Here is a 23,089-nt window from a genome sequence, read left to right as displayed (position 1 = left end):
GGAAGGTTAGGGGATTTATGCCCTTTATGGATTAAAACCAGACTCTGCATCAACTATGTAATTTTCTATGGGAGTTTTGCCATGGATCCCACTCCGGCACGCCACAGTCCAGGTGTTAGTCCCTTTGAAACAACTTTTAAATCACTATTGTGGCCAGAAAGAGTCCCTGTGGGTTTTAAAATTCGCCTGCCCATTGAAGTCAATGGTGGTTCGCCCGGTTCGCAGGTTTGCAAAGTTTTGCGGAAGTTCGCGGTTCACGAACCGAAAATGTTATGTTCGCGACATCACTAATTGAGAATACAAGAAATTTATCTCAAGGGCTAGGACAAGGCATTTTTTAAGGGGGCTATATAAATCCACACTCCTTAACAATTCTGCTGGTTGCTCATGGAATCAAGTGCTGCACTCAGCTATTACTGTCTGTGCCATAGAGTTGAGTGGACAACCATGCCTAACCATCACTCCCTTCCAACAGGGACAGGGAATCCCCATTCTTGTCAACCGTTGAAGTGCCAGTGGTGTGGCCCCCCAGTGATCACTTACAGAACCTGAAGATTCAGGTCCTGTGGAGAAGTGGTAAGTGTTGTTTCTGGGAAAATCCCTTTAATGTGTAAGTAAAGATTCACCAAAGGAGAACATACATTTTAATATTGTGCTTAGTGTTAATTTTTTAGAATTGGTAAAATCTGTAAAAGAAGGAAAATATTTTATAGCTGACTGGCAAGCAATGTAATGCAAAAAAAAGTTGTTTTATCTTAATACGCATGTTGCTATTCTATGACTCAAATGTAAATTCCCTTTTGCAGTAATCAGATTTTTTAGCACTATAGTACCACCTCTAGAGTATTTCCTCATGCGTGTGATTTTGTTTTTTCTTTCACATCACCACTTCAGCTGAAAAAGGATGAGAAAAGAAATAACCTTGTAAACTGAGCTTCTCAGAACTGTGACTTCTGCTGCTTCTCCTAAACCAATGAAGAGAGGAGCTGAGGCTGGTGGGTGTGGGTGCGGAGCTTGCTGCCTGTCTCCTACTCTGTGATTGGCACCTATTACACCGTTGTGCTGAGCTTTATCTTGCTCTCTCTGAGTCATGGAGGTTGGTTTGAATGGCAAGCGGAGCTTTATAACAGCTCAAGAAACTGGAGCAAGTGACCAAGCCACAACACACTTTCTTCAGCTCCTGAAAAGGCATCCCCAGCAGGTCTTCTCCTCAGACCCATCATCTACTCAACATTGTTTCTTCAGTTGACTTTCTTGGGTCTCCTTGATATCCCCCAAGGAGTTTAGCTTGGATAAATATCAACCTTATCTCCAATCTGCTTATAATATGAGAAACATACAGTTACTACTATTCTTTTTTGGTGCTTTCCTGCTCCTAAAGCTTGGAGAAGCTGCAGTCATCACTGGGGTAAGTATTATTAGTATTATTATGTGACATTAAGTCTGTTAGAACTTCTATTGACCATATAGTATGTCCTGTTTTTTTTCCTGTTGAGGGTCATATTTTTGGGTCTTTCCAATTTTTTGTGTACCCTATAGATCTATGTGTTGCTTCTAAAGTAACAAAGCTTTACTTTTGGTATAAAGAACAAGTGATCTGTCATTGTTTGAACTTTGATTCTTTATTTAAAGAACTACAAGTGGCGGTAAGCTAAGGCTTGTACTACATAAGCTTAGAAGCTACTGACTGCATGAGTAAACAGTAACATGCTTTTCAAACTAGGAATCCTATCTTAACTAATAGTCCTACAAACATCATGAACTAAAAGAGACACTAGTTGGTTTCTATTACCGTTCCTTTGTAATGTTTGTGGTCTCTGGATATCTGGCATGGATACATGTGCAAACTACATTGATCAAAGCATGTAATGTTATTTAGCTTCTCTATAGCTCTTACTCTACCATATACTGAAATTCCACTACATACCATTATGTTCCTACTTGTAAACTTATTGTCTGCTACCTGTTAAATGATCTTTACCCAGGAGCCGGGGGCCAGGTATGTGGTTTTGACCCAGGTACCAGTTTTTCATAAGCCACCAGTTGAGGGGCACACATGAAAATGCATAGCTGGTTTACTGGGTGTGAAGGTTAGTATGGAGGTTTCTTATATTTCCATCTTGGCTTGGTCACCTACTGCTTGATTCATATTTGGGTATATATTTCACTCATGAGATCTCATATCTGATAAGATTTGTGTGTCAACCCCCTTTTAGTCTAAAGGGTTATCACTCCTTGGATTGACCATTTTCTGTATAAACAACCATCAGCTGGCTGGGATTTTCTATGACATCAGTGTAGATATTAGTAGCACCCTGCTCCATTTGACTTCCACAATTGAAGGGCCAATAAATTCTCTGGGAGGGTTTTAAAAACCAATTATGATCAATTATAAGGTCTGGGAGCTAAGCAGCAAAGATTTATTGAGCTGCACAATATCTAAAAATATAAATAAAAACAAAGCGAGTAACGAAAGAGCAACCTCCTGACCTGACATCCAAGAGTCATGGTGGTCTAAAACAATGAGATTGGTTAACAATGGCAGAAAGGATGAGATTTTAAGGGTTACTGCCCCATCACTGTATAGTTCATATTTATATTATTTACTAAATGTGAATATTTTTGACTGTATAAAAATAAAACCAGATGTTAGATGCAGTGTCTGTCATCTTAGCCCTGGATTTTGAATAATTTTGGTCAAAGAACACAATGTTACTTCGAACATATAGCAATTACGGAGATGGCAGAAGTAATATTAACACATTCTGGTGCATTCACTAAAAGTATCTAATGTAATAAAACCCAGGAATATTCTGAGCTAGCTATAATAAACTAGAGAAACTCTTTTAATCTGGCATTAATGGGACCTGATAGATTATGGATTATCATTTATTGTAATAAAATATACAGGACTGACCTGTAAGGACAGAGAATCCCAGAGCCTCAAATAAAATGTCGATATAAGATCATTTACTTTTTTAAGACTTTTTTTTTTTTTTATACATGTTCTTGCTTAGATTTCAGATGGGTGCTACACTTAGACTATCAGAATTTCTGCCCTATGTGGCTGGCTGTAAACACAGTATTTTGGTCAGTATGTGGGTCTAAATTTGTTTGGAATTTTACCAAAACCGGGTGTGGGTTCAAAACACATAAAATAGTGCAAATATTTATTTTATAGTTTTTCTTTGTGTCAGTGCAAATTCTAGTTTTGGTAAAACTTCTGACCAAAATTAACTTCAAAATGTGTTACAAATACTGACCAAATGACTATGTGTGAACCTTTGAGGTCTTTTATTGAAGGGGTATTCCAGGAAAAACTTTTTTTTTTTATATATGAAGTTAAGGTTGTTCTTTTCTGTCTAAGTGCTCTCTGATGACATGTGTCTCGGGAAATGCCCAGTTTAGAAGAGGTTTGATATGGGGATTTGCTTTTAAACTGGGCGGTTCCCGAGACACGTGTCATCAGAGAGCAGTTAGACAGAAAAGAACAACCATAACTTCAGAAGCTCATAAGTACTGAAAGGATTAAGATTTTTTGATAGAAGTAATTTACAAATCTGTTTAACTTTCTGGAGCCAGTTGATATATATATATAAAAAAAAGTTTTTCCTGGATAACCCCTTTAAGCAGTTTTCAAGTTATTTGATTCATGGTTATGGATGGTGGGTGACAACTTTTAAAAGCCATTATATTAAAGGGAAACTGACAGGCTCTTCACCTGCACTAAACCCAATACACTTGGGTATTGTGGGGGTGAACAGGATTAAAACGAGGTATAATTTATGATCCTCAATTGCTATATTGCTAAATGTCTTCAGTGCGCAATGGAGGCGAGGAGCCAGCTTGCCAAGCTTCCCTGCCCCCTCCTTATGCCACGCAATGCACGTCCTTCATATGAATATACATTTTTCTTGACTCTCAAGTCCTAGTGCCATGAGAGCTTGCGTCCACATGAGCGCTCTTCTATTGTAGCAGAACACAGGCGCTGCCTTTATTGGTGTATCGAGAAACCGGTGCCTGTGCTCTGCTACAATAGCAGAGTGCTCATGTGGCCGCAGGCTCTTACATCACTAGATACACCAGAGAGTCAAGAAAAATTAATATTCATATGAAGGATGTGCATTGCCTGGTATATTAAAGGGGTACTCCATTGCTAGACATCTTATCCCCTATCCAAGGATAGAGGTTAAGATGTCTGATGGCGGGGTCCGTCTGCTGGGTCCCCCCGCTATCACCATGCACGCTCCCGACATTCTGAACAGGGGGCGTGATGTGACGTCACGAGGGGGCATAGAGTGAAGTCTCGACCACAGCCGCCCGAACCTAGCGTCCTCAACATAATGTTCAGAATGTAGGGTGCATGCACCATGATCGCGAGGGGTCCCAGCGGGCGGATCCCCGCCATCAGACATTTTATCCCTTATCCTTTGGATAGGGAATAAGATGTCTAGCAATGGAGTGCCTTTTTAAGGAGGCAGGAATTCCGGCAAACTGGCTCCTCACCTTTATTGCGCACTAAAGACATTTAGTAATACAGACATGGAGGGCCATAACTTCTAAATGGCTTACCAATTTCTGTAAGTGATACCTCATTTTACTCCTGTTTATCCACACTATAACCAAATATATTGGGCTAAGTGCGAGTGAACAGCCTGTCAGTTTCACAGTAATGGTCTTCTGTATTCTGACTCTCTGCAGAACCTAAAAGACAGAAATCTGAAGTAGAGTAGAGACTGCAGTCCGAGCTGGACTATACAGAGGGTAAACTGGGCACCTTTTCCCTAAATTAGGAGCCTATAGGATTCCCTTCTTAAAATAACAACACCGATAAAATGGACATGTCATCACTTTATGAACAGTGCTGGTCTAACATGTGGAATCCCCACCAATCCTAAGAATGAGAGGTTTGCTGCAGAGCTAATCCTTCACTACAAGTCCTTCACAGCAAGAGTAAGACATACCCCCTGTGCATCCAATTTAGCATTACAGTAGCACTGTGGGGGTGCCTTCTATTCCCTCATACATGTATCTACTCTGCATAGCTCACAACTGATATTGTCCTCAATAACAGGGAAATTAGGGGGACCACTCTGATGCCATTGCTGGTGATATTTCAAGTTTTCCTTTTTTTAAAATTACTGGCAACACTAGCTGAACTGTGTAATTATTGACATGAAGTGTTTTTGACCTGTGTAGAGATAGTAGGAGTACGCCCACAAAGGGCGAGCTTCGTTTGCCGTTATCACTATAACATTTGCCAGTTTCCTCTTCCTCCTTCTCAATCAACCAGCGGCCGGACCTCCACAAGCCATGGGGTTGTTGCTAGTAATAGGTTATTACTTTAAGTCCCAACTAAGATTTTCTCCATTCCTTTGATTCCTAAAAATGAGGGAGGCACTGCTGAATAATTTTACAGGAGGAGAACTTTTATTTGAAGGGATATCTTACATATTCAGGACAAATTCTAATATTATGGCAGTAATAAAAAGGGTTAACATCAATTCCTTATTATTGAATTATTATGATGGTGTTAGCTCAGTGGCCATTCTGTTACTACTTTGTGCAATGCAGAGAAGAAACATTGCACAGATGGGATCAAGTGTTCCCTGAATATTCATGGGTTTTGTTATAGACTTCATTGGTTTCCTGGAAATCCACTTTAGATATTTTGAGTAAGCCACTCTCATTATTTAGATTACACAAACTGTGCAATTACAAAATGCGTGTAGTTTAATATTACTGGATGTCCCAAGCTTTATAATGAGGTCTTATTTCGTTTTTGGAAGCCACAATAATAGATATAATTGCATGTGCCTAAACCTAGCCCCATCTACAACACCAACCATATTTATAACTTGAAGATAATCCTATATCTTACAGCTCTATATCATGCTCAGTGCTACAGTCATGGACAGATAGTTGAAAGGAAGATAAAAGAAATGAAACCTGTCTCTGAGCTGATGGCTGCAGAATGCACCCCTCTCTGCCCTCCATGATTGATGTAAAGGGCTTGGCTTCCAGCACTAAGCCCTGTACATCAAGCAGTGAAGGCAGGGAGGGGTGGAAGCAGGCATGCATGCTTCAGCTTGGCAAACTTCCTTGACACTTTTGTGTCCGAAACATGTATGGAGTGGTGAGGAGGGGGGAGAAATGCATTCTGTAGCTCAGCACTGCCTCTATGATACTTGAACTCCGAGCATGATATAGAGCTGACAAACTCCATTTGAAGGTGTTGTACCTGACGACTTACTTTAATAAACAGCACCACCCCTGACCATAGGTTGTGTCTGGTATTGTAGAGTTTTATTAACAAAAAATGGGCCTAAGCTGCAATACCATATAACCTGTGGCACTGTTTTTAAGAAAAAACATGATTTTGTAATCCTATACAGATTTTTTATTCTGAGCTGATTACAAATAATCAGGGGGAAGGAATTAAAGGAGAAATCTGGCAAAAATAAACTTCTCCTATCCATAAGATAGGGGATAAGTAGCCTATTGTAATGAGGAGCGCGTGCTGCAGGCGGCACATGCTCCAGCACTCAGGAATCATCAGCGCTCTGACCCTCCTGCGATCAGCTACTTATCCCCTATCTCGTGGATAAGGGATAAGATTGCTTTTGCTGGAGTTCTCCTTTAATAACACCCCAGCACAATGTCTACCTAATAGGACCACATAGCATCTCCACAGTGGCACCACCGTGCAGCTATTCTCCATTGTGCTGCCAATGATGAGCAGTGGTGTCAGCATAGTGATAACATAAACATCTTCCAGCACCGTTCCAGGAATCAGGGACTACTTCACTGAATATCTGACACAGTATGTGGCCATACTGGTGTTATCTAGTCATTGTTATACACAGGGCATAGGGGCCATCAAATGAAAAACTTAAGTGGAGCCCCATACTGGTTGGTGCCAGTGTACATCACCATTGCAGAATAACAGAGCCCATAGCTTGTTTACCCCCATCCCATGCTTTATTTTCTTACCATTTCCCTCTCACGTGTTCGTTAAAGGATTGAGGATGGGGGCCTGTACAAGTTTCACATTCAAAGAAGTCGGTCTTAGCCTTAAGAACCTTAGCCCCCATTACGGCCTTGTGATCACCGTGATCATAGAAAATTTGCTTGTACAAACTGCATGAAATTCATGGCGTTTCCTAACAACCCAAGAACCCACAAAAATTCACCTTTTCATTTAGGCACAAAGGTTAAAGGTTCTAGTTCAGTACACCTGGTTAATTTCTGAGAATTACGGCCATAATACAGACCCTAAAATGCAGTTTTATTATGGCCCTGTGACAGGAGCCAAACACAGCTCTGCTACACTACGTATTATATGGAATTTCTCTTTAATTTGTGTACAAAAATATGAATAGCTGAATAGAAATATTGTAAGCAACAGATTCTACATTTACATTGTTTGGTAAACTCCTTGTGACCTCCTGAAAATGTATTTTTCTATGTACTATATATTTTTCAGCATTACAAGGACTACACTTAATGGCATTCCTTTGGAGTTTGCTATTGTGCCTCTCTGCTTTTGTTACATGATTTTTTATGTTATTTTTATTTTTCAGGCTTGTGAAAGGGATCACCAGTGTGGAGGAGGGATGTGCTGCGCTGTCAGCCTCTGGATAAGAAGCTTACGGATGTGCACTCCTCTTGGCAATGAAGGAGATGACTGTCATCCATTAAGTCATAAAGTAAGTGCTCGCTCAGAATTAATTGTCACTGCCCCTAATTCCACATAATTGAGGATCGAAACACCCAACAAATTGACATTATTTGCAGTGTATATGAGCAACTGGAGAACAACATGTTAAGCAAACTATGGCTCCAAGTCTAGGTCTTACCACAGGTCTAGAATAAAATGTGAATATTGTCTTAGCTATGGTTACACACTGTATTTTAGGCCATTTCCTCGGCTGTAAATGGCTGGAAAAAAACAGTCCAAGAGCAGAAAATGTCTGAAAAAATGGCCAAAATTGTCAAAAAGGTCATCATATAGCCATGATTTCCTATGGTTTTTCATATTATTCAGACAGTTTTTATGTTGTGCTCACATGTTGTGGCAGCTGCGTGCCGTGCACATATCAAGCTCCCGTGTAGTGGCCAATTACAACATGATATCAATGGAAATCCATTGGCTGCCATAACTGTAGGACATGCCCTTAATGGTAAAACACTTTTTCGTCTGGGACTACACTTTGACGTTTATGTCTAGAAACACCCCAAAAAAATCGATACTTACCAAGTGGCATTTTTTGAAAGCCAAAAAAGCTGCACTCATCTGGGTCTCAATAGGGAAATATAAAATGCCAAAGCAGGGCTTGACATTTTCTAACTCTTTTTTTTAACACTTTTAGGCTCAGGGGCAGTTTTCCAAAATCCCATAATGCTAAGAGTATGGCTTTTTGTTAAAGGGGTATTCCGGTAAAAAACAACTTTTTTTCAGATCATCTGGCTCCAGAAAGTTAGGTTTGTAAGCTACTTCTATTAAAAATCTTAAAGGGGTACTCCGGTGGAAAACTTTTTCTTTTATTTAATTTTTTTTTAAATCAACTGGTGCCAGAAAGTTAAACAGATTTGTAAATTACTTCTTTTAAAAAAATCTTAATCCTTCCAGTACTTATTAGCTGCTGAATACTACAGAGGAAATTCTTTTCTTTTAAAAAAAAAAAAAAGGCCTCTGAAAAATGAAAGAAGCGATTTAATTGGTTGCTATGGGCAACTGGGCAACTTTTCCTCTACACAGGTTTTAATAAATCTCCCCCATAGTACCTAAAGCAGGGACTCTATATGCTGCTCGACAGGCTACTCTATCCAAACCTGTGCAGACGAAGAATGGTGCTTCTTTCAGAGGCCTCTTTAAAAATGAAAGAAGCAATCTGACTATTTTCTATAGGCAACTGCAGCACTTTTCCTTTCTACAGGTTTTGATAAATCTCCCCCATTTTTCCCTACAAAGCATTTAGATTTCAAATAAAACAAGTTTTTTCTCTGTTTACCTAATAGGCCTCATTCACACGGCACCATCTATGGAGATGGTGTATTTTCGAGCGGTCCTAGTGCCAGCATGTTCTGTCAGCACCCGCTGTTTCCAGAATGTAATGCCATGTGAACATTCTCCTACCTCTTTACAAGTTATATCTGATATATAAAAAAAAATCCATATTGGCACCACTAAAGCATCACCAAAGTTACCATCCAGCTTTCTAAGTACCCTGAATGCAAATGTGCAGTATTTTAGAAGTAGCGTCTATACCAATGTATAACTAGGCAGACCTTAGCTCAACTTTTGCTTGATAATCACCTCAGATTTCCATCTCTATATGCCATAATAGCCCATCTATCCAGGCTGACCTTATGTGATTCCAGCATTACGTCGTGCCTTGTACACATGCGACCATCTAATTCTATCCTAATAACAAATAGGACGCATACATGTAGTGACTGTATATGCTTTATATCAGCTGATATAAAACTACAGCTCCCAGGATGTATTTGTCAGGGTATGCTAGGAGTTGTAGTTTCCCAAAAGCTGGAAAGCCACTTGTGTCAGCGCCCTCCTTTTTTATGGATGATGAAGTAGATGTTATGTTGAGTAACCAGCATCATTTAGGGCGGTGACATACAAGGGTTTTGCACCGTATCATTTTTCCTGTCCTTGCCTTTAATATTTACGTCAGTTGGCAGCTAATATTGCCCATGTTATTCATATGGGAGGGAGATGCCAGTGTGGTGGCCCAGTACAGGAGTTGTTACCCGGTACCCTTGCTGACACATCAGGCAGCCTCCCTGCAGTGTCCCCTGCCCCCCCCCCCCCCCCCCCCGCATCTGTTCTACTGCAATTGTATATTATCCCCTATGTCATGTATATAAGAATGTTGTATCTTTAAGAAAGGTTAACTTGTGATCACCCGTTGTCATGTGAGTTGTCATGTGATTGTTACCCAGGAGGTATCAGTGACCATGTGACTTAAGGGTGACCAATGGGACCCCTACAGAGTCTCCCCCATGAAAGCCCTGTGAGGAGTCTCTTCTCTCTTAGGCTCGACTGCACCTCAGCAGACTCAGGAACTAAGAGTCTGTCTGGAGTCATAGGAGCCTCAAGTCTGCAGCCACAAGTTACAAGACTACTAGTATTGAAGAAAGAAAGGGAGGGGGGCTCAGCTAAAGAGATATATATGAACCTGGGTGCTTAACCAACATTATATGAAGCCAACACTGCAACAAACCCAGAAATAATGTACGAATGGAAGCACACCAAAAATTATTCAATTAATGCAAAATATAACAGTCTTTATTAGGAGCACATAATTGACATTGCAAAAAAACACAACACAATAATGACAGACACAAGGGAAATATGTTTAAAACCACTTAAAAAGGCCCATGTCGGGCCACACCACACAGATGAGACATGGTATATGTCTCATCCGGACAAGGGCTAAAGAAATATGACTCTCCTACCACAAATAAAATGATTGCAGTACACTATGTCCCCGTCTGACCTATATCACACAAGCACACAATAAAGTGACATATGCAAAATACGCAAAATGAACCTATATACAGAGGTGTCACAAAGAACATCAGAGATGACAAGGAATCTCTAGAAATAAATTGCCAAGCAGTCAATAAATGTAAACAAATGAACTAGAGATACCAGCAAAGGATGCCTAGATAAGGTCAGATAGGAGGCAAGGCCTGCACAAGGTGGGAGCAAATATCACTCATACGCCCCGGTCCGAAGAACCTCCACGCGTTCCGTCACTGAGTGACTTCCTCAGGAGTGTGGAGATATAAACTAACAATGTGTCTTATATACACAAAATAAATAACAGAAAATATAGAAAATACCTTACAGGTGTGACAACGGAGACCACGACGCGGACGCCATCTTGTTGTATCAGCTGACACCCAGGGGCGTGACCACATCATGTGACATCATTAATAATAACCATACAAAGTCTCCAGCAACATGGCGTCCATATATTGATCGGCGTCCTCAGACGCCACCAAGATGGCGTCAGGGTGGCGCCACCTCCATCCGCATCGGCGGAAGTGATGACATCTTAGAATCATGTGACCGCGTGATAAGCGGTCACGTGAGAACAACAGAGGCGCGGTCACCAAGGAAACTGGCATGCCAGTTAAGGCCGATACGGCAGCGCAATCAATGAACCATAGTAAGTATCCAAAGATAACCACGCCTCCGGACCCACGGTCACATGACCCTATGGAACCTCCTATATTCTCCATCATGAAAAGGGGAAAGATAACAGCAGAACACCATGTATAGATAGGTAGTGTGGCATAGGGGCAATGGTTATAATAGTTATATTAATAAGATAAAATGACCCAACTAGCATGGCATGATATGCATAATTAATGTACATAATTAGTAAGCAAAACTATAACAATAGACCCACAGGTATGATTGGCATGAGTTAATTCATATAACCCAGTATTCATGATTACTAAAACATAATACAATGAAATGACATAACACATAGTCTAGTAAAGTGATATCGAATATACCAAACCTACATGATTATATAATGAAACCCAAACAATATGACAAAACAATTCATAGTTAATAGTAAATATAGTCACTGAGGTATAATATACATATATACCAATATACATATATACCAAATTTCTCTTCAAAAACCTAATAGCCTAATAGATTAGGCTACATGATTAGTATATCTGTTACGCCGAGCGCTCCGGGTCCCCGCTCCTCCCCGGAGCGCTCGCTACACTCTCTCCGCTGCAGCGCTCCGGTCAGATCCACTGACCCGGGGCGCTGCGATTCTGCTTACAGCCGGGATGCGATTCGCGATGCGGGTAGCGCCCGCTCGCGATGCGCACCCCGGCTCCCGTACCTGACTCGCTCTCCCTCGGTCCTGTCCCGGCGCGCGCGGCCCCGCTCCCTAGGGCGCGCGCGCGCCGGGTCTTTGCGATTTAAAGGGCCACTGCGCCGCTGATTGGCGCAGTGATTCCAATTAGTGTCTTCACCTGTGCACTTCCCTATATCACCTCACTTCCCCTGCACTTCCCTGCCGGATCTTGTTGCCATTGTGCCAGTGAAAGCGTTCCTTGTATGTTCCTAGCCTGTGTTCCAGACCTCCTGCCGTTGCCCCTGACTACGATCCTTGCTGCCTGCCCCGACCTTCTGCTACGTCCGACCTTGCTTCTGTCTACTCCCTTGTACCGCGCCTATCTTCAGCAGCCAGAGAGGTTGAGCCGTTGCTAGTGGATACGACCTGGTCACTACCGCCGCAGCAAGACCATCCCGCTTTGCGGCGGGCTCTGGTGAAAACCAGTAGTGACTTAGAACCGGTCCACTAGCACGGTCCACGCCAATCCCTCTCTGGCACAGAGGATCCACTACCCGCCAGCCGGCATCGTGACAGTAGATCCGGCCATGGATCCCGCTGAAGTTCCTCTGCCAGTTGTCGCTGACCTCACCACGGTGGTCACCCAGCAGTCACAACAGATAGCGCAACAAGGCCAACAGCTGTCTCAACTGACCGTTATGCTACAACAGTTACTACCACAGCTTCAGCAGTCATCTCCTCCGCCAGCTCCTGCACCTCCTCCGCAGCGAGTGGCCGCTCCTGGGCTACGCCTATCCTTGCCGGATAAATTTGATGGGGACTCTAAGTTTTGCCGTGGCTTTCTTTCCCAATGTTCCCTGCATCTGGAGATGATGTCGGACCTGTTTCCCACTGAAAGGTCTAAGGTGGCTTTCGTAGTCAGCCTTCTGTCCGGAAAAGCCCTGTCATGGGCCACACCGCTCTGGGACCGCAATGACCCCGTCACTGCCTCTGTACACTCCTTCTTCTCGGAAATCCGAAGTGTCTTTGAGGAACCTGCCCGAGCCTCTTCTGCTGAGACTGCCCTGTTGAACCTGGTCCAGGGTAATTCTTCCGTTGGCGAGTATGCCGTACAATTCCGTACTCTTGCTTCAGAATTGTCCTGGAATAATGAGGCCCTCTGCGCGACCTTTAAAAAAGGCCTATCCAGCAACATTAAAGATGTTCTGGCCGCACGAGAAATTCCTGCTAATCTACATGAACTTATTCACCTAGCCACTCGCATTGACATGCGTTTTTCCGAAAGGCGTCAGGAGCTCCGCCAAGATATGGACTCTGTTCGCACGAGGCGTTTCTTCTCCTCGGCTCCTCTCTCCTCTGGTCCCCTGCAATCTGTTCCTGTGCCTCCCGCCGTGGAGGCTATGCAGGTCGACCGGTCTCGCCTGACACCTCAAGAGAGGACACGACGCCGCATGGAGAACCTCTGCCTGTACTGTGCTAGTACCGAACACTTCCTGAGGGATTGTCCTATCCGTCCTCCCCGCCTGGAAAGACGTACGCTGACTCCGCACAAAGGTGAGACAGTCCTTGATGTCTACTCTGCTTCTCCACGTCTTACTGTGCCTGTGCGGATGTCTGCCTCTGCCTTCTCCTTCTCTACCGTGGCCTTCTTGGACTCTGGATCTGCAGGAAATTTTATTTTGGCCTCTCTCGTCAACAGGTTCAACATCCCAGTGACCAGTCTCGCCAGACCCCTTTACATCAATTGTGTAAACAATGAAAGATTGGACTGTACCATACGCTTCCGCACGGAGCCCCTTCTAATGAGCATCGGATCTCATCACGAGAGGATTGAACTTTTGGTCCTCCCCAATTGCACCTCGGAAATTCTCCTTGGACTTCCCTGGCTTCAACTCCATTCCCCAACCCTGGATTGGTCCACTGGGGAGATCAAGAGTTGGGGGCCCTCTTGTTCCAAGGACTGTCTAAGACCGGTTCCCAGTAACCCTTGCCGTGACTCTGTGGTTCCCTCAGTAACCGGTCTCCCTAAGGCCTATATGGACTTCGCGGATGTTTTCTGCAAAAAACAAGCTGAGACTCTACCTCCTCACAGGCCTTATGATTGCCCTATCGACCTCCTCCCGGGTACTACTCCACCCCGGGGCAGAATTTATCCTCTCTCTGCCCCAGAGACTCTTGCCATGTCTGAGTATGTCCAGGAAAATTTAAAAAAGGGCTTTATCCGTAAATCCTCCTCTCCTGCCGGAGCTGGATTTTTCTTTGTGTCCAAAAAAGATGGCTCCCTACGTCCTTGCATTGACTACCGCGGTCTTAATAAAATCACGGTTAAGAACCGCTACCCCCTACCCCTCATCTCTGAACTCTTTGATCGCCTCCAAGGTGCCCACATCTTTACTAAATTGGACTTAAGAGGCGCCTATAACCTCATCTGCATCAGAGAGGGGGATGAGTGGAAAACGGCGTTTAACACCAGAGATGGACACTTTGAGTATCTGGTCATGCCCTTTGGCCTGTGCAACGCCCCTGCTGTCTTCCAAGACTTTGTCAATGAAATTTTTCGTGATCTGCTATACTCCTGTGTTGTTGTATATCTGGACGATATCCTAATTTTCTCTGCCAATCTAGAAGAACACCGCCAGCATGTCCGTATGGTTCTTCAGAGACTTCGTGACAATCAACTCTATGCCAAAATTGAGAAATGTCTGTTTGAATGCCAATCTCTTCCTTTTCTAGGATATTTGGTCTCTGGCCAGGGACTACAAATGGATCCAGACAAACTCTCTGCCGTCTTAGATTGGCCACGCCCCTCCGGACTCCGTGCTATCCAACGCTTTTTGGGGTTCGCCAATTATTACAGGCAATTTATTCCACATTTTTCTACCGTTGTGGCTCCTATCGTGGCTTTAACCAAAAAAAATGCCGATCCCAAGTCGTGGCCTCCTCAAGCGGAAGACGCCTTTAAACGACTCAAGTCTGCCTTTTCTTCGGCTCCCGTGCTCTCCAGACCTGACCCTTCCAAACCCTTCCTATTGGAGGTTGATGCCTCCTCAGTGGGAGCTGGAGCTGTTCTTTTACAAAAAAATTCTTCCGGGCATGCTGTCACTTGTGGTTTTTTTTCTAGGACCTTCTCTCCGGCGGAGAGGAACTACTCCATCGGGGATCGAGAGCTTCTAGCCATTAAATTAGCACTTGAGGAATGGAGGCATCTGCTGGAGGGATCAAGATTTCCAGTTATTATTTACACCGACCACAAGAACCTCTCCTACCTCCAGTCTGCCCAACGGCTGAATCCTCGCCAGGCCCGGTGGTCTCTGTTCTTTGCCCGATTTAATTTTGAGATTCACTTTCGTCCTGCCGATAAGAACATTAGGGCCGATGCTCTCTCTCGTTCCTCGGATGCCTCAGAAGTTGAACTCTCTCCGCAACACATCATTCCACCTGACTGCCTGATCTCCACTTCTCCAGCCTCCATCAGGCAAACTCCTCCAGGAAAGACCTTTGTTTCTCCACGCCAACGCCTCGGAATCCTCAAATGGGGTCACTCCTCCCATCTCGCTGGTCATGTGGGCATCAAGAAATCTGTGCAACTCATCTCCCGCTTCTATTGGTGGCCGACTCTGGAGACGGATGTTGTGGACTTTGTGCGAGCCTGCACTATCTGTGCCCGGGATAAGACTCCTCGCCAGAAGCCCGCTGGTTTTCTTCATCCCCTGCCTGTCCCCGAACAGCCTTGGTCTCTGATTGGTATGGATTTTATTACTGATTTACCCCCTTCCCGTGGCAACACTGTTATTTGGGTGGTCGTTGATCGATTCTCCAAAATGGCACATTTCATCCCTCTTCCTGGTCTTCCTTCAGCGCCTCAGTTGGCTAAACAATTTTTTGTACACATTTTTCGTCTTCACGGATTGCCTACGCAGATCGTCTCGGATAGAGGCATCCAATTCGTGTCTAAATTCTGGAGGGCTCTCTGTAAACAACTCAAGATTAAATTAAATTTTTCTTCTGCATATCATCCCCAGTCCAATGGACAAGTAGAAAGAATTAACCAAGTCTTGGGTGATTATTTGCGACATTTTGTTTCCTCCCGCCAGGATGACTGGGCAGATCTCCTTCCATGGGCCGAATTCTCGTATAACTTCAGAGTCTCTGAATCTTCCTCCAAATCCCCATTTTTCGTGGTGTACGGCCGTCACCCTCTTCCCCCCCTCCCTACCCCCTTGCCCTCTGGTCTGCCCGCTGTGGATGAAATTTCTCGTGACCTTTCCAATATATGGAGAGAGACCCAAAATTCTCTCCTACAGGCTTCATCACGCATGAAGAGGTTCGCGGATAAGAAAAGAAGAGCTCCTCCCGTTTTTTCCCCTGGAGACAAGGTATGGCTCTCCGCTAAATATGTCCGCTTCCGTGTCCCTAGCTACAAGTTGGGACCACGCTATCTTGGTCCTTTCAAAATTTTGTGTCAAATTAATCCTGTCTCTTACAAACTTCTTCTTCCTCCTTCTCTTCGTATCCCTAATGCCTTTCACGTCTCTCTTCTTAAACCACTCATCCTCAACCGTTTTTCTCCCAAATCTGTTCCTCCCACTCCTGTTTCCGGCTCCTCGGACATCTTCTCTGTCAAAGAGATCTTAGCCTCTAAAAAGGTCAGAGGGAAAACTTTTTTTCTAGTGGACTGGGAGGGTTGTGGTCCTGAAGAGAGATCCTGGGAACCTGAGGACAACATCCTAGATAAAAGTCTGCTCCTCAGGTTCTCAGGCCCTAAAAAGAGGGGGAGACCCAAGGGGGGGGGTACTGTTACGCCGAGCACTCCGGGTCCCCGCTCCTCCCCGGAGCGCTCGCTACACTCTCTCCGCTGCAGCGCTCCGGTCAGATCCACTGACCCGGGGCGCTGCGATTCTGCTTACAGCCGGGATGCGATTCGCGATGCGGGTAGCGCCCGCTCGCGATGCGCACCCCGGCTCCCGTACCTGACTCGCTCTCCCTCGGTCCTGTCCCGGCGCGCGCGGCCCCGCTCCCTAGGGCGCGCGCGCGCCGGGTCTTTGCGATTTAAAGGGCCACTGCGCCGCTGATTGGCGCAGTGATTCCAATTAGTGTCTTCACCTGTGCACTTCCCTATATCACCTCACTTCCCCTGCACTTCCCTGCCGGATCTTGTTGCCATTGTGCCAGTGAAAGCGTTCCTTGTATGTTCCTAGCCTGTGTTCCAGACCTCCTGCCGTTGCCCCTGACTACGATCCTTGCTGCCTGCCCCGACCTTCTGCTACGTCCGACCTTGCTTCTGTCTACTCCCTTGTACCGCGCCTATCTTCAGCAGCCAGAGAGGTTGAGCCGTTGCTAGTGGATACGACCTGGTCACTACCGCCGCAGCAAGACCATCCCGCTTTGCGGCGGGCTCTGGTGAAAACCAGTAGTGACTTAGAACCGGTCCACTAGCACGGTCCACGCCAATCCCTCTCTGGCACAGAGGATCCACTACCCGCCAGCCGGCATCGTGACAATATCCCAATATACATGACATGTGAATCATAATAATAAATCAGATGTGGTCATCATTATCATAATTCATAAAATAACATCACTCAAAAAAGTATCTTACTTAATAATAACATAATCAAATTAATAATAATAATGAAGCAAATTACCCATATCACTAATAATAATAAAAAATCAAAATACCCATACCACTCCATATATATAAAACACCAGTAATTATCATGTGATATAATATATACAGAAATAATCAGAAAACCTCATTCTTTAGCCCTGGTCTGGATGAGACATATACCATGTCTCATCTGTGTGGTGTGGCCCGACATGGGCCTTTTTAAGTGGTTTTAAACATGTTTCCCTTGTGTCTGTCATTATTGTGTTGTGTTTTTTTGCTATGTCAATTATGTGCTCCTAATAAAGACTGTTATATTTTGCATTAATTGAATAATTTTTGGTGTGCTTCCATTCGTACATAATTTCTGGGTTTGTTGTAACAAGACTACTAGTAAGCTAAAGTCACTGTCAGGATCCGGGTACTGTGAGGATACTGGTGGTGGATCCTCTGTGTCAGTGGGGTGATGACGTGGGCCGTACCAGGGGAATGGAGTCTAAGGGGTTACTGGTTTTCACCAGAGCCCGCCGCAAAGCGGGATGGACTTGCTGCGGCAGGTAACCCCCAGGTCGTTCCACCCGATAGCGAGTCAACCCCGACTGACGGCTGAGATAGGCGCGGTACAAGGGATTAGGCAAGAGCAAGGTCAGACGTAGCAGAAGGCCAGGGCAGGCAGCAAGGATCGTAGTCAGGGGCAACGGCAGAAGGTCTGGAACACTGGCTTGGGACATACAAGAAACGCTTTCACTGGCACAATGACAACAAGATCCGGCGATGCTCGGAAGGGGAAGTGAGGTAATAAAGGCTAAGGCACAGGTGAAAGTACTAATTGGGCCAGGCGCCAATCAGCGGCGCACTGGCCCTTTAAATCGCAGAGAGCCGGCACGCGCGTGCCCTAGGGAGCGGGCCACGCGCGCCGGGAGTGAACAAACGGGGAACAGGTCGGGTAAGAAGGCTGGGATGCGAACCGGGAGCGGGCGCATCCCGCATCGCGGGTCGCATCCCCGCCAGGGACACTAGTGCAGCACTCCCAGTCAGCGGGTCTGACCGGGACGCTGCGACAAGGTAAACGCTGCGAGCGTTCCGGGGAGGAGCGGGGACCCGGAGCGCTCGGCGTAACAGTCACAGCTTAGTCTGTTTCCAGTCATGTAAAGTCAGTCACTGTCATCTATTGTCAAGTCAGGTGGCCTGCACTAAATTGTCCAAAACCTCTGCAAGTCCCAGCAAGCCCTTAAGGTCTCTGTAGTCACTGGTCAACTCCGTGGGCCCGGCTACACTGTATAGACTTTACCATCTGTCACTCAGTAAAGCTACCGTTGTCTATAACCTGGTGTCGGAGTCATTATTGCCCCCGTGCCTAGCCCAGGATCCAGCGGTATACCTTCGGGTGGTATTGAGGATAAACCATGCCCTGGCATCACAAATACAAGGGGTTAATGCCATCTGCCCCTAGGGTAATTCCATCTGCTCTGCATCACACCCCTTACCACACCAGTGACACAGATAGTCAATGACAGACAGCATTAACTATGTTTAGGGAGGTTTCTCCCATAATTCTCATTCAACCTTCTTTGAGCATACTAATAGACCAGTGATCTCCCAAACTGTGGACCTCCAGATGTTGCAAAACTACAACCCCCAGCATGCCTGGACAGCCAAGGGCTGTCTGGACATGCTGGGAGTTGTAGTTTTGCAAAAAAAAAAAAGTGTGAAGCCTTAGACACTATGATATGTGCAGACACTTTTGTAAGGACACTGTGGCAGTTGATATTCTGTCAGTTCTAAAGCTAGTGCTGATCAAGAATTGATATAGTAAGAGTGAGCACTACTTTTTTTTTTTTTTTTGCACTACTATAGGGGACTGTTTGATACTATTACTTGAAGACCACATTACATTTGAATGCATGTACCTTAACTGTAAAAGTCAGTTAAAGGGGTAGTCCAGTGGTGGAAAACTTATCCCCTATCCTAAGGATAGGCGATAAGTTTGAGATCGCTGGGGGTCCGACCGCTGGGGCCCCCTGCGATCTCTCTGTACGGGGGCCAGGCTCTCCGGCCAGATAGCGGGTGTCGACCTCCGCATGAAGCGGCGGCCGACACGCCCCCTCAATACATTGCTATGGCAGAGCCAGAGATTGCCGAAGGCAGCGCTTCGGCTCTGCCATAGAGTTGTATTGAAGGGGCGTGTCGGCCGCCGCTTCCTTAGGATAGGGGATAAGTTGTTCACCACTGGGTTCACCACTGGACTGCTCCTTTAAAGGGTGGTAAAAAAAAAAAAAAACTTTTAGGATTGTATCTTTATATTGGCCAATATGATGGGTAGTGCAACCATTTTCTTGCATATTATTATAAATACATTCATAAAATCTTTTTCTCTGTTATTTCCACAGACTCCATTTTTTGGAAAAAGGATGCATCATACTTGCCCATGTCTGCCAAACCTGACCTGCACAAAACTGGATGACACCACCTATAAGTGTTTGCCATTCCTAAAGAGCAACGATATTTATTTTTAGAAGGTTCCAGCAAATGTTAATGATGAAGAACCGTGATTGTGAAAGAATGAATTCCTGGTGCCAAAAAATTGTTTTGCAAACTTTTTTTTCTGTTGAAAGTGATCCCCATGTGTGACAACTGCCATAAAGAGAAGCTGCCCCGGCTGCTTATGACAGCTCATCGAAAGCCCAGAAGTTAAGTTGTAACTTGTACTGGAAAATAGAGTGAAGCCTAATTGGTTTCTATGGGTATCATGGCAGTACTTCCCCAACTCTGCATCCAGTGAACTCAATGGGCATCATTCTTTTCAGTAGATGCCAGTGGTTCTCTAGCACTAATGATGGAAGATTCCTGTTTAGGTGACCACACTCCTACAGGCCCTATATGTCCTAATAAGAACTGTTTGGGGATATTTATCAAAACCTGTGCAGAGGAAAAGTGGAACAGTTGCCCATAACAACCAATCAGATTACTTATTTAATTTTTTAAAAGGCCTGTAAAAAATAAAAGAAGCACAGGTTTCGAAAACTCTCTTCCATATGTTCATTCAGTAAGGGTAGGGTCACACGCAGCACATTCGCAGCGTATTTCACACTGCGGATGCGGCCGGCGCTGGCAGTCACAGAATGTCTGCAGAGTGAGCTCCCAGCTGTGGCTGGGTAGCTCTGTGTGTCTGTTTGTAGCGGCGGACTTCCTGCTGGAAGTCACGAATGGACATAAAGAGCTACCTGGCTGCAGCTGGGAGCTCTCTCTGAGGTCACTCTGTGACTGCCCGCGGCACGTGTGCAGCGTGAAATACACTGCGGATGCACCGTGTGTGACCCTCTACCCTTACACTGTATTTTTCCACAGTGGAAAAATACATCTTGCAATACCTAGCAGAAATTTCAAGGATAGCCTCAGTTTTCTGCTCCCTACTTTGATAATTTGCACAACATTTTTAATAGCTAGCAATGGAGCCAATCGGCACCCTTTATCTCTGACGCACATTACCACCCCCCAAAAAAATGTGCCATGTCACTTATTCTGGTGTGTTTAAAACGCATGCACACAAAAAATAAAAAAAAAAGTGCTGCAATTTGCAGTGTGAGTTGCAATGTCTACTGCTACCGAAAACAATGGGTGTGCATTGCTTGAGCTTCTGGAATGCATTTTAGCAGGTAATATGCACCAAAATGCATACTGGAAATTGGTTAAACCTTGGATCTTACATAATTACCAGAAATATAGGGCTATATTGAGAAGCAAAATTCCTTTGGTACTAGAGATTTATGGTTAAATCTGATATAGAGTTATTTATCAATATGGCCTGTTACTTAACCTGCCCATACACATGACAATGATCAGACCATCTTTGTATTGTGGCCCATACGTGCCTTGATGGCAGATGTTTGAGTAGGTGACTTCATCATGCCTGATACTTTGTCATGCTGGGACACAAGCCGCTGCCAGATTTTTCTAGCAGCAGGTTGCTTCTCTCTTTCCAACTGCACACTGCAGAAATGGAATATTCCTCTGCGGAAATTCAAATTCCAAACTCTGCCAAAAGAATGATTATGTTCATTCAAGTGTTATTTATAACATATCAAAAGTAATTTTATTAGATTGTGGATCTATCTGACAAATTGTCAGACCAATGGAACAGTCAAGCTTTTGACTTGACCCCTAAAGTACCGATCCATTTGCAATAAAAAAAAAAAAACAGAAGCATGTCCCTTTCATGATCAATTTAAGGGTGTTGTCTGGAATTAGAAGAAAATGGTCTGCTTTTTTCCCAGAAACATTACCACCCTTGTCGATGGACCGTGTCTGGTAATGCATGTCAACTTTATTTACTTAAATGGGAATAAACTTCAGTACTAGGCATTACCTATGGAGTGGTGCTGTTTCCTGGAAAAAAAAGTAGACAATCCATTTAAAAAGCTCCTATATTTCCAGCTCTTGAGAACTATGGTTTACTGAAAAGTTATGACCCTATGATAGTAGACATCTGTGTATCCCCCCCATCCTCACCCTTTAGATTATAACAGTCTTTCCCTACCAAGGTGCCTTCAGCTGTTGAAAAACTACAACCCCCAGCATGCTGTGAGTTGTAGTTTTGCACCACTGGAGGCACCCTGGTTGGGAAACACTGGATTAACAGAATGAAGTTTGCATCAGTTTCTCCATCCATTATCTTTTATTTATTAGGTCATCTTATATTTACATCCTCTCTGGTGCCAGAAATGTATAATGTTGCACATTTCTTGACTGAGTAGATGTAACAATTATGATATCAATGATTGTGACATAGTATTTATATGTAAATAGAATGGATATTTTATTTCATTGTAGATCACATATTATAATTTATGAATACAATAATTATTTTACATTGGTAAATATATGTATAAACCTACAGAAATCCACCATATTCTGCTCTGTATTTTGTCTTTGTACCCTCTGGATGTATACTGCGGTGTAATAATTCTGTATCAGAATAACAACATCGTTTCTTGAAGATTCTTATGTCTCCATCTTGGTTTAATGTTTGGCAAATCTATTTTTATTAATAACTCATGTAAGAAGATTCATCCTCTCTGCACTACACCGTGGAGCATGATGGTGCTATAAAAACATACAGTAATAAACTGTAAGACCTGCTTACGGAGGACCAATAGGTAGCTAACAAGGGGCAGGATAATCATACATGAGTAAGTGTCCCCTTATCTCAGCCACACCTCCAGCAAACGTCCGGAATGGAGGGGTAGAAACGATGGAGCAAGGCCGGTGTATCATATTTTGTGTTTTGCTGTGGAATGTGTTACATGACTCAGCACTTTCCAGTGCTGGACTAAGACAGCTCCATTGGCTGACATGCGCACACCAATCCCCTACCATTGGTTCCTGGGGGGGCTGGGGGTGTGCACATGTCACGTGACCACAAATATGCTGTTTCAAACACTGTTCACTTCAGTGTGAGTTCGGTTACCACAGCAAGAGGGTGTCTCCTGCTGTGATAGCCGAAACACTGCGGCTGCAATGTTATTCGGTTTGCGGCTGTAATGTAATTGATTCCCCACTATGAGGACCGTGCACCCACAGAGGGATCTCAGCACTGCGGCTGACATTACATTCATTCCCCGCTATGCGTGCA

General features: G+C 44.3%; 1 protein-coding gene across 1 annotated transcript; it reads left to right on the top strand.

Moving 5' to 3' along the window:
- The first annotated feature begins 1,037 nt into the window (after positions 1-1,037).
- Positions 1,038-22,453, top strand: PROK2 (prokineticin 2). Its single transcript, XM_056528293.1, has 3 exons — positions 1,038-1,408; positions 7,584-7,709; positions 19,848-22,453. Exons 1-3 carry the CDS (start codon positions 1,328-1,330, stop codon positions 19,971-19,973), a joined length of 333 nt encoding a protein of 110 aa, XP_056384268.1. The 5' UTR covers positions 1,038-1,327; the 3' UTR covers positions 19,974-22,453.
- Positions 22,454-23,089: the final 636 nt, after the last annotated feature.

The sequence above is a fragment of the Hyla sarda genome, chromosome 6, assembly GCF_029499605.1.
Source record: "Hyla sarda isolate aHylSar1 chromosome 6, aHylSar1.hap1, whole genome shotgun sequence".
NCBI lineage: Eukaryota > Metazoa > Chordata > Amphibia > Anura > Hylidae > Hyla > Hyla sarda.
This window is presented reverse-complemented; position numbering and strand designations above follow the sequence as displayed.

Excerpts from the sequence above, each read along its gene's own strand:
- PROK2 (XM_056528293.1), top strand. The coding sequence starts at position 1,328 with ATGAGAAACATACAGTTACTACTATTCTTTTTTGGTGCTTTCCTGCTC. Across the intron at positions 1,409-7,583 it reads AAGCTGCAGTCATCACTGGG|GCTTGTGAAAGGGATCACCA; the intron begins GTAAGTATTATT and ends TTTATTTTTCAG. Across the intron at positions 7,710-19,847 it reads GTCATCCATTAAGTCATAAA|ACTCCATTTTTTGGAAAAAG; the intron begins GTAAGTGCTCGC and ends TTATTTCCACAG.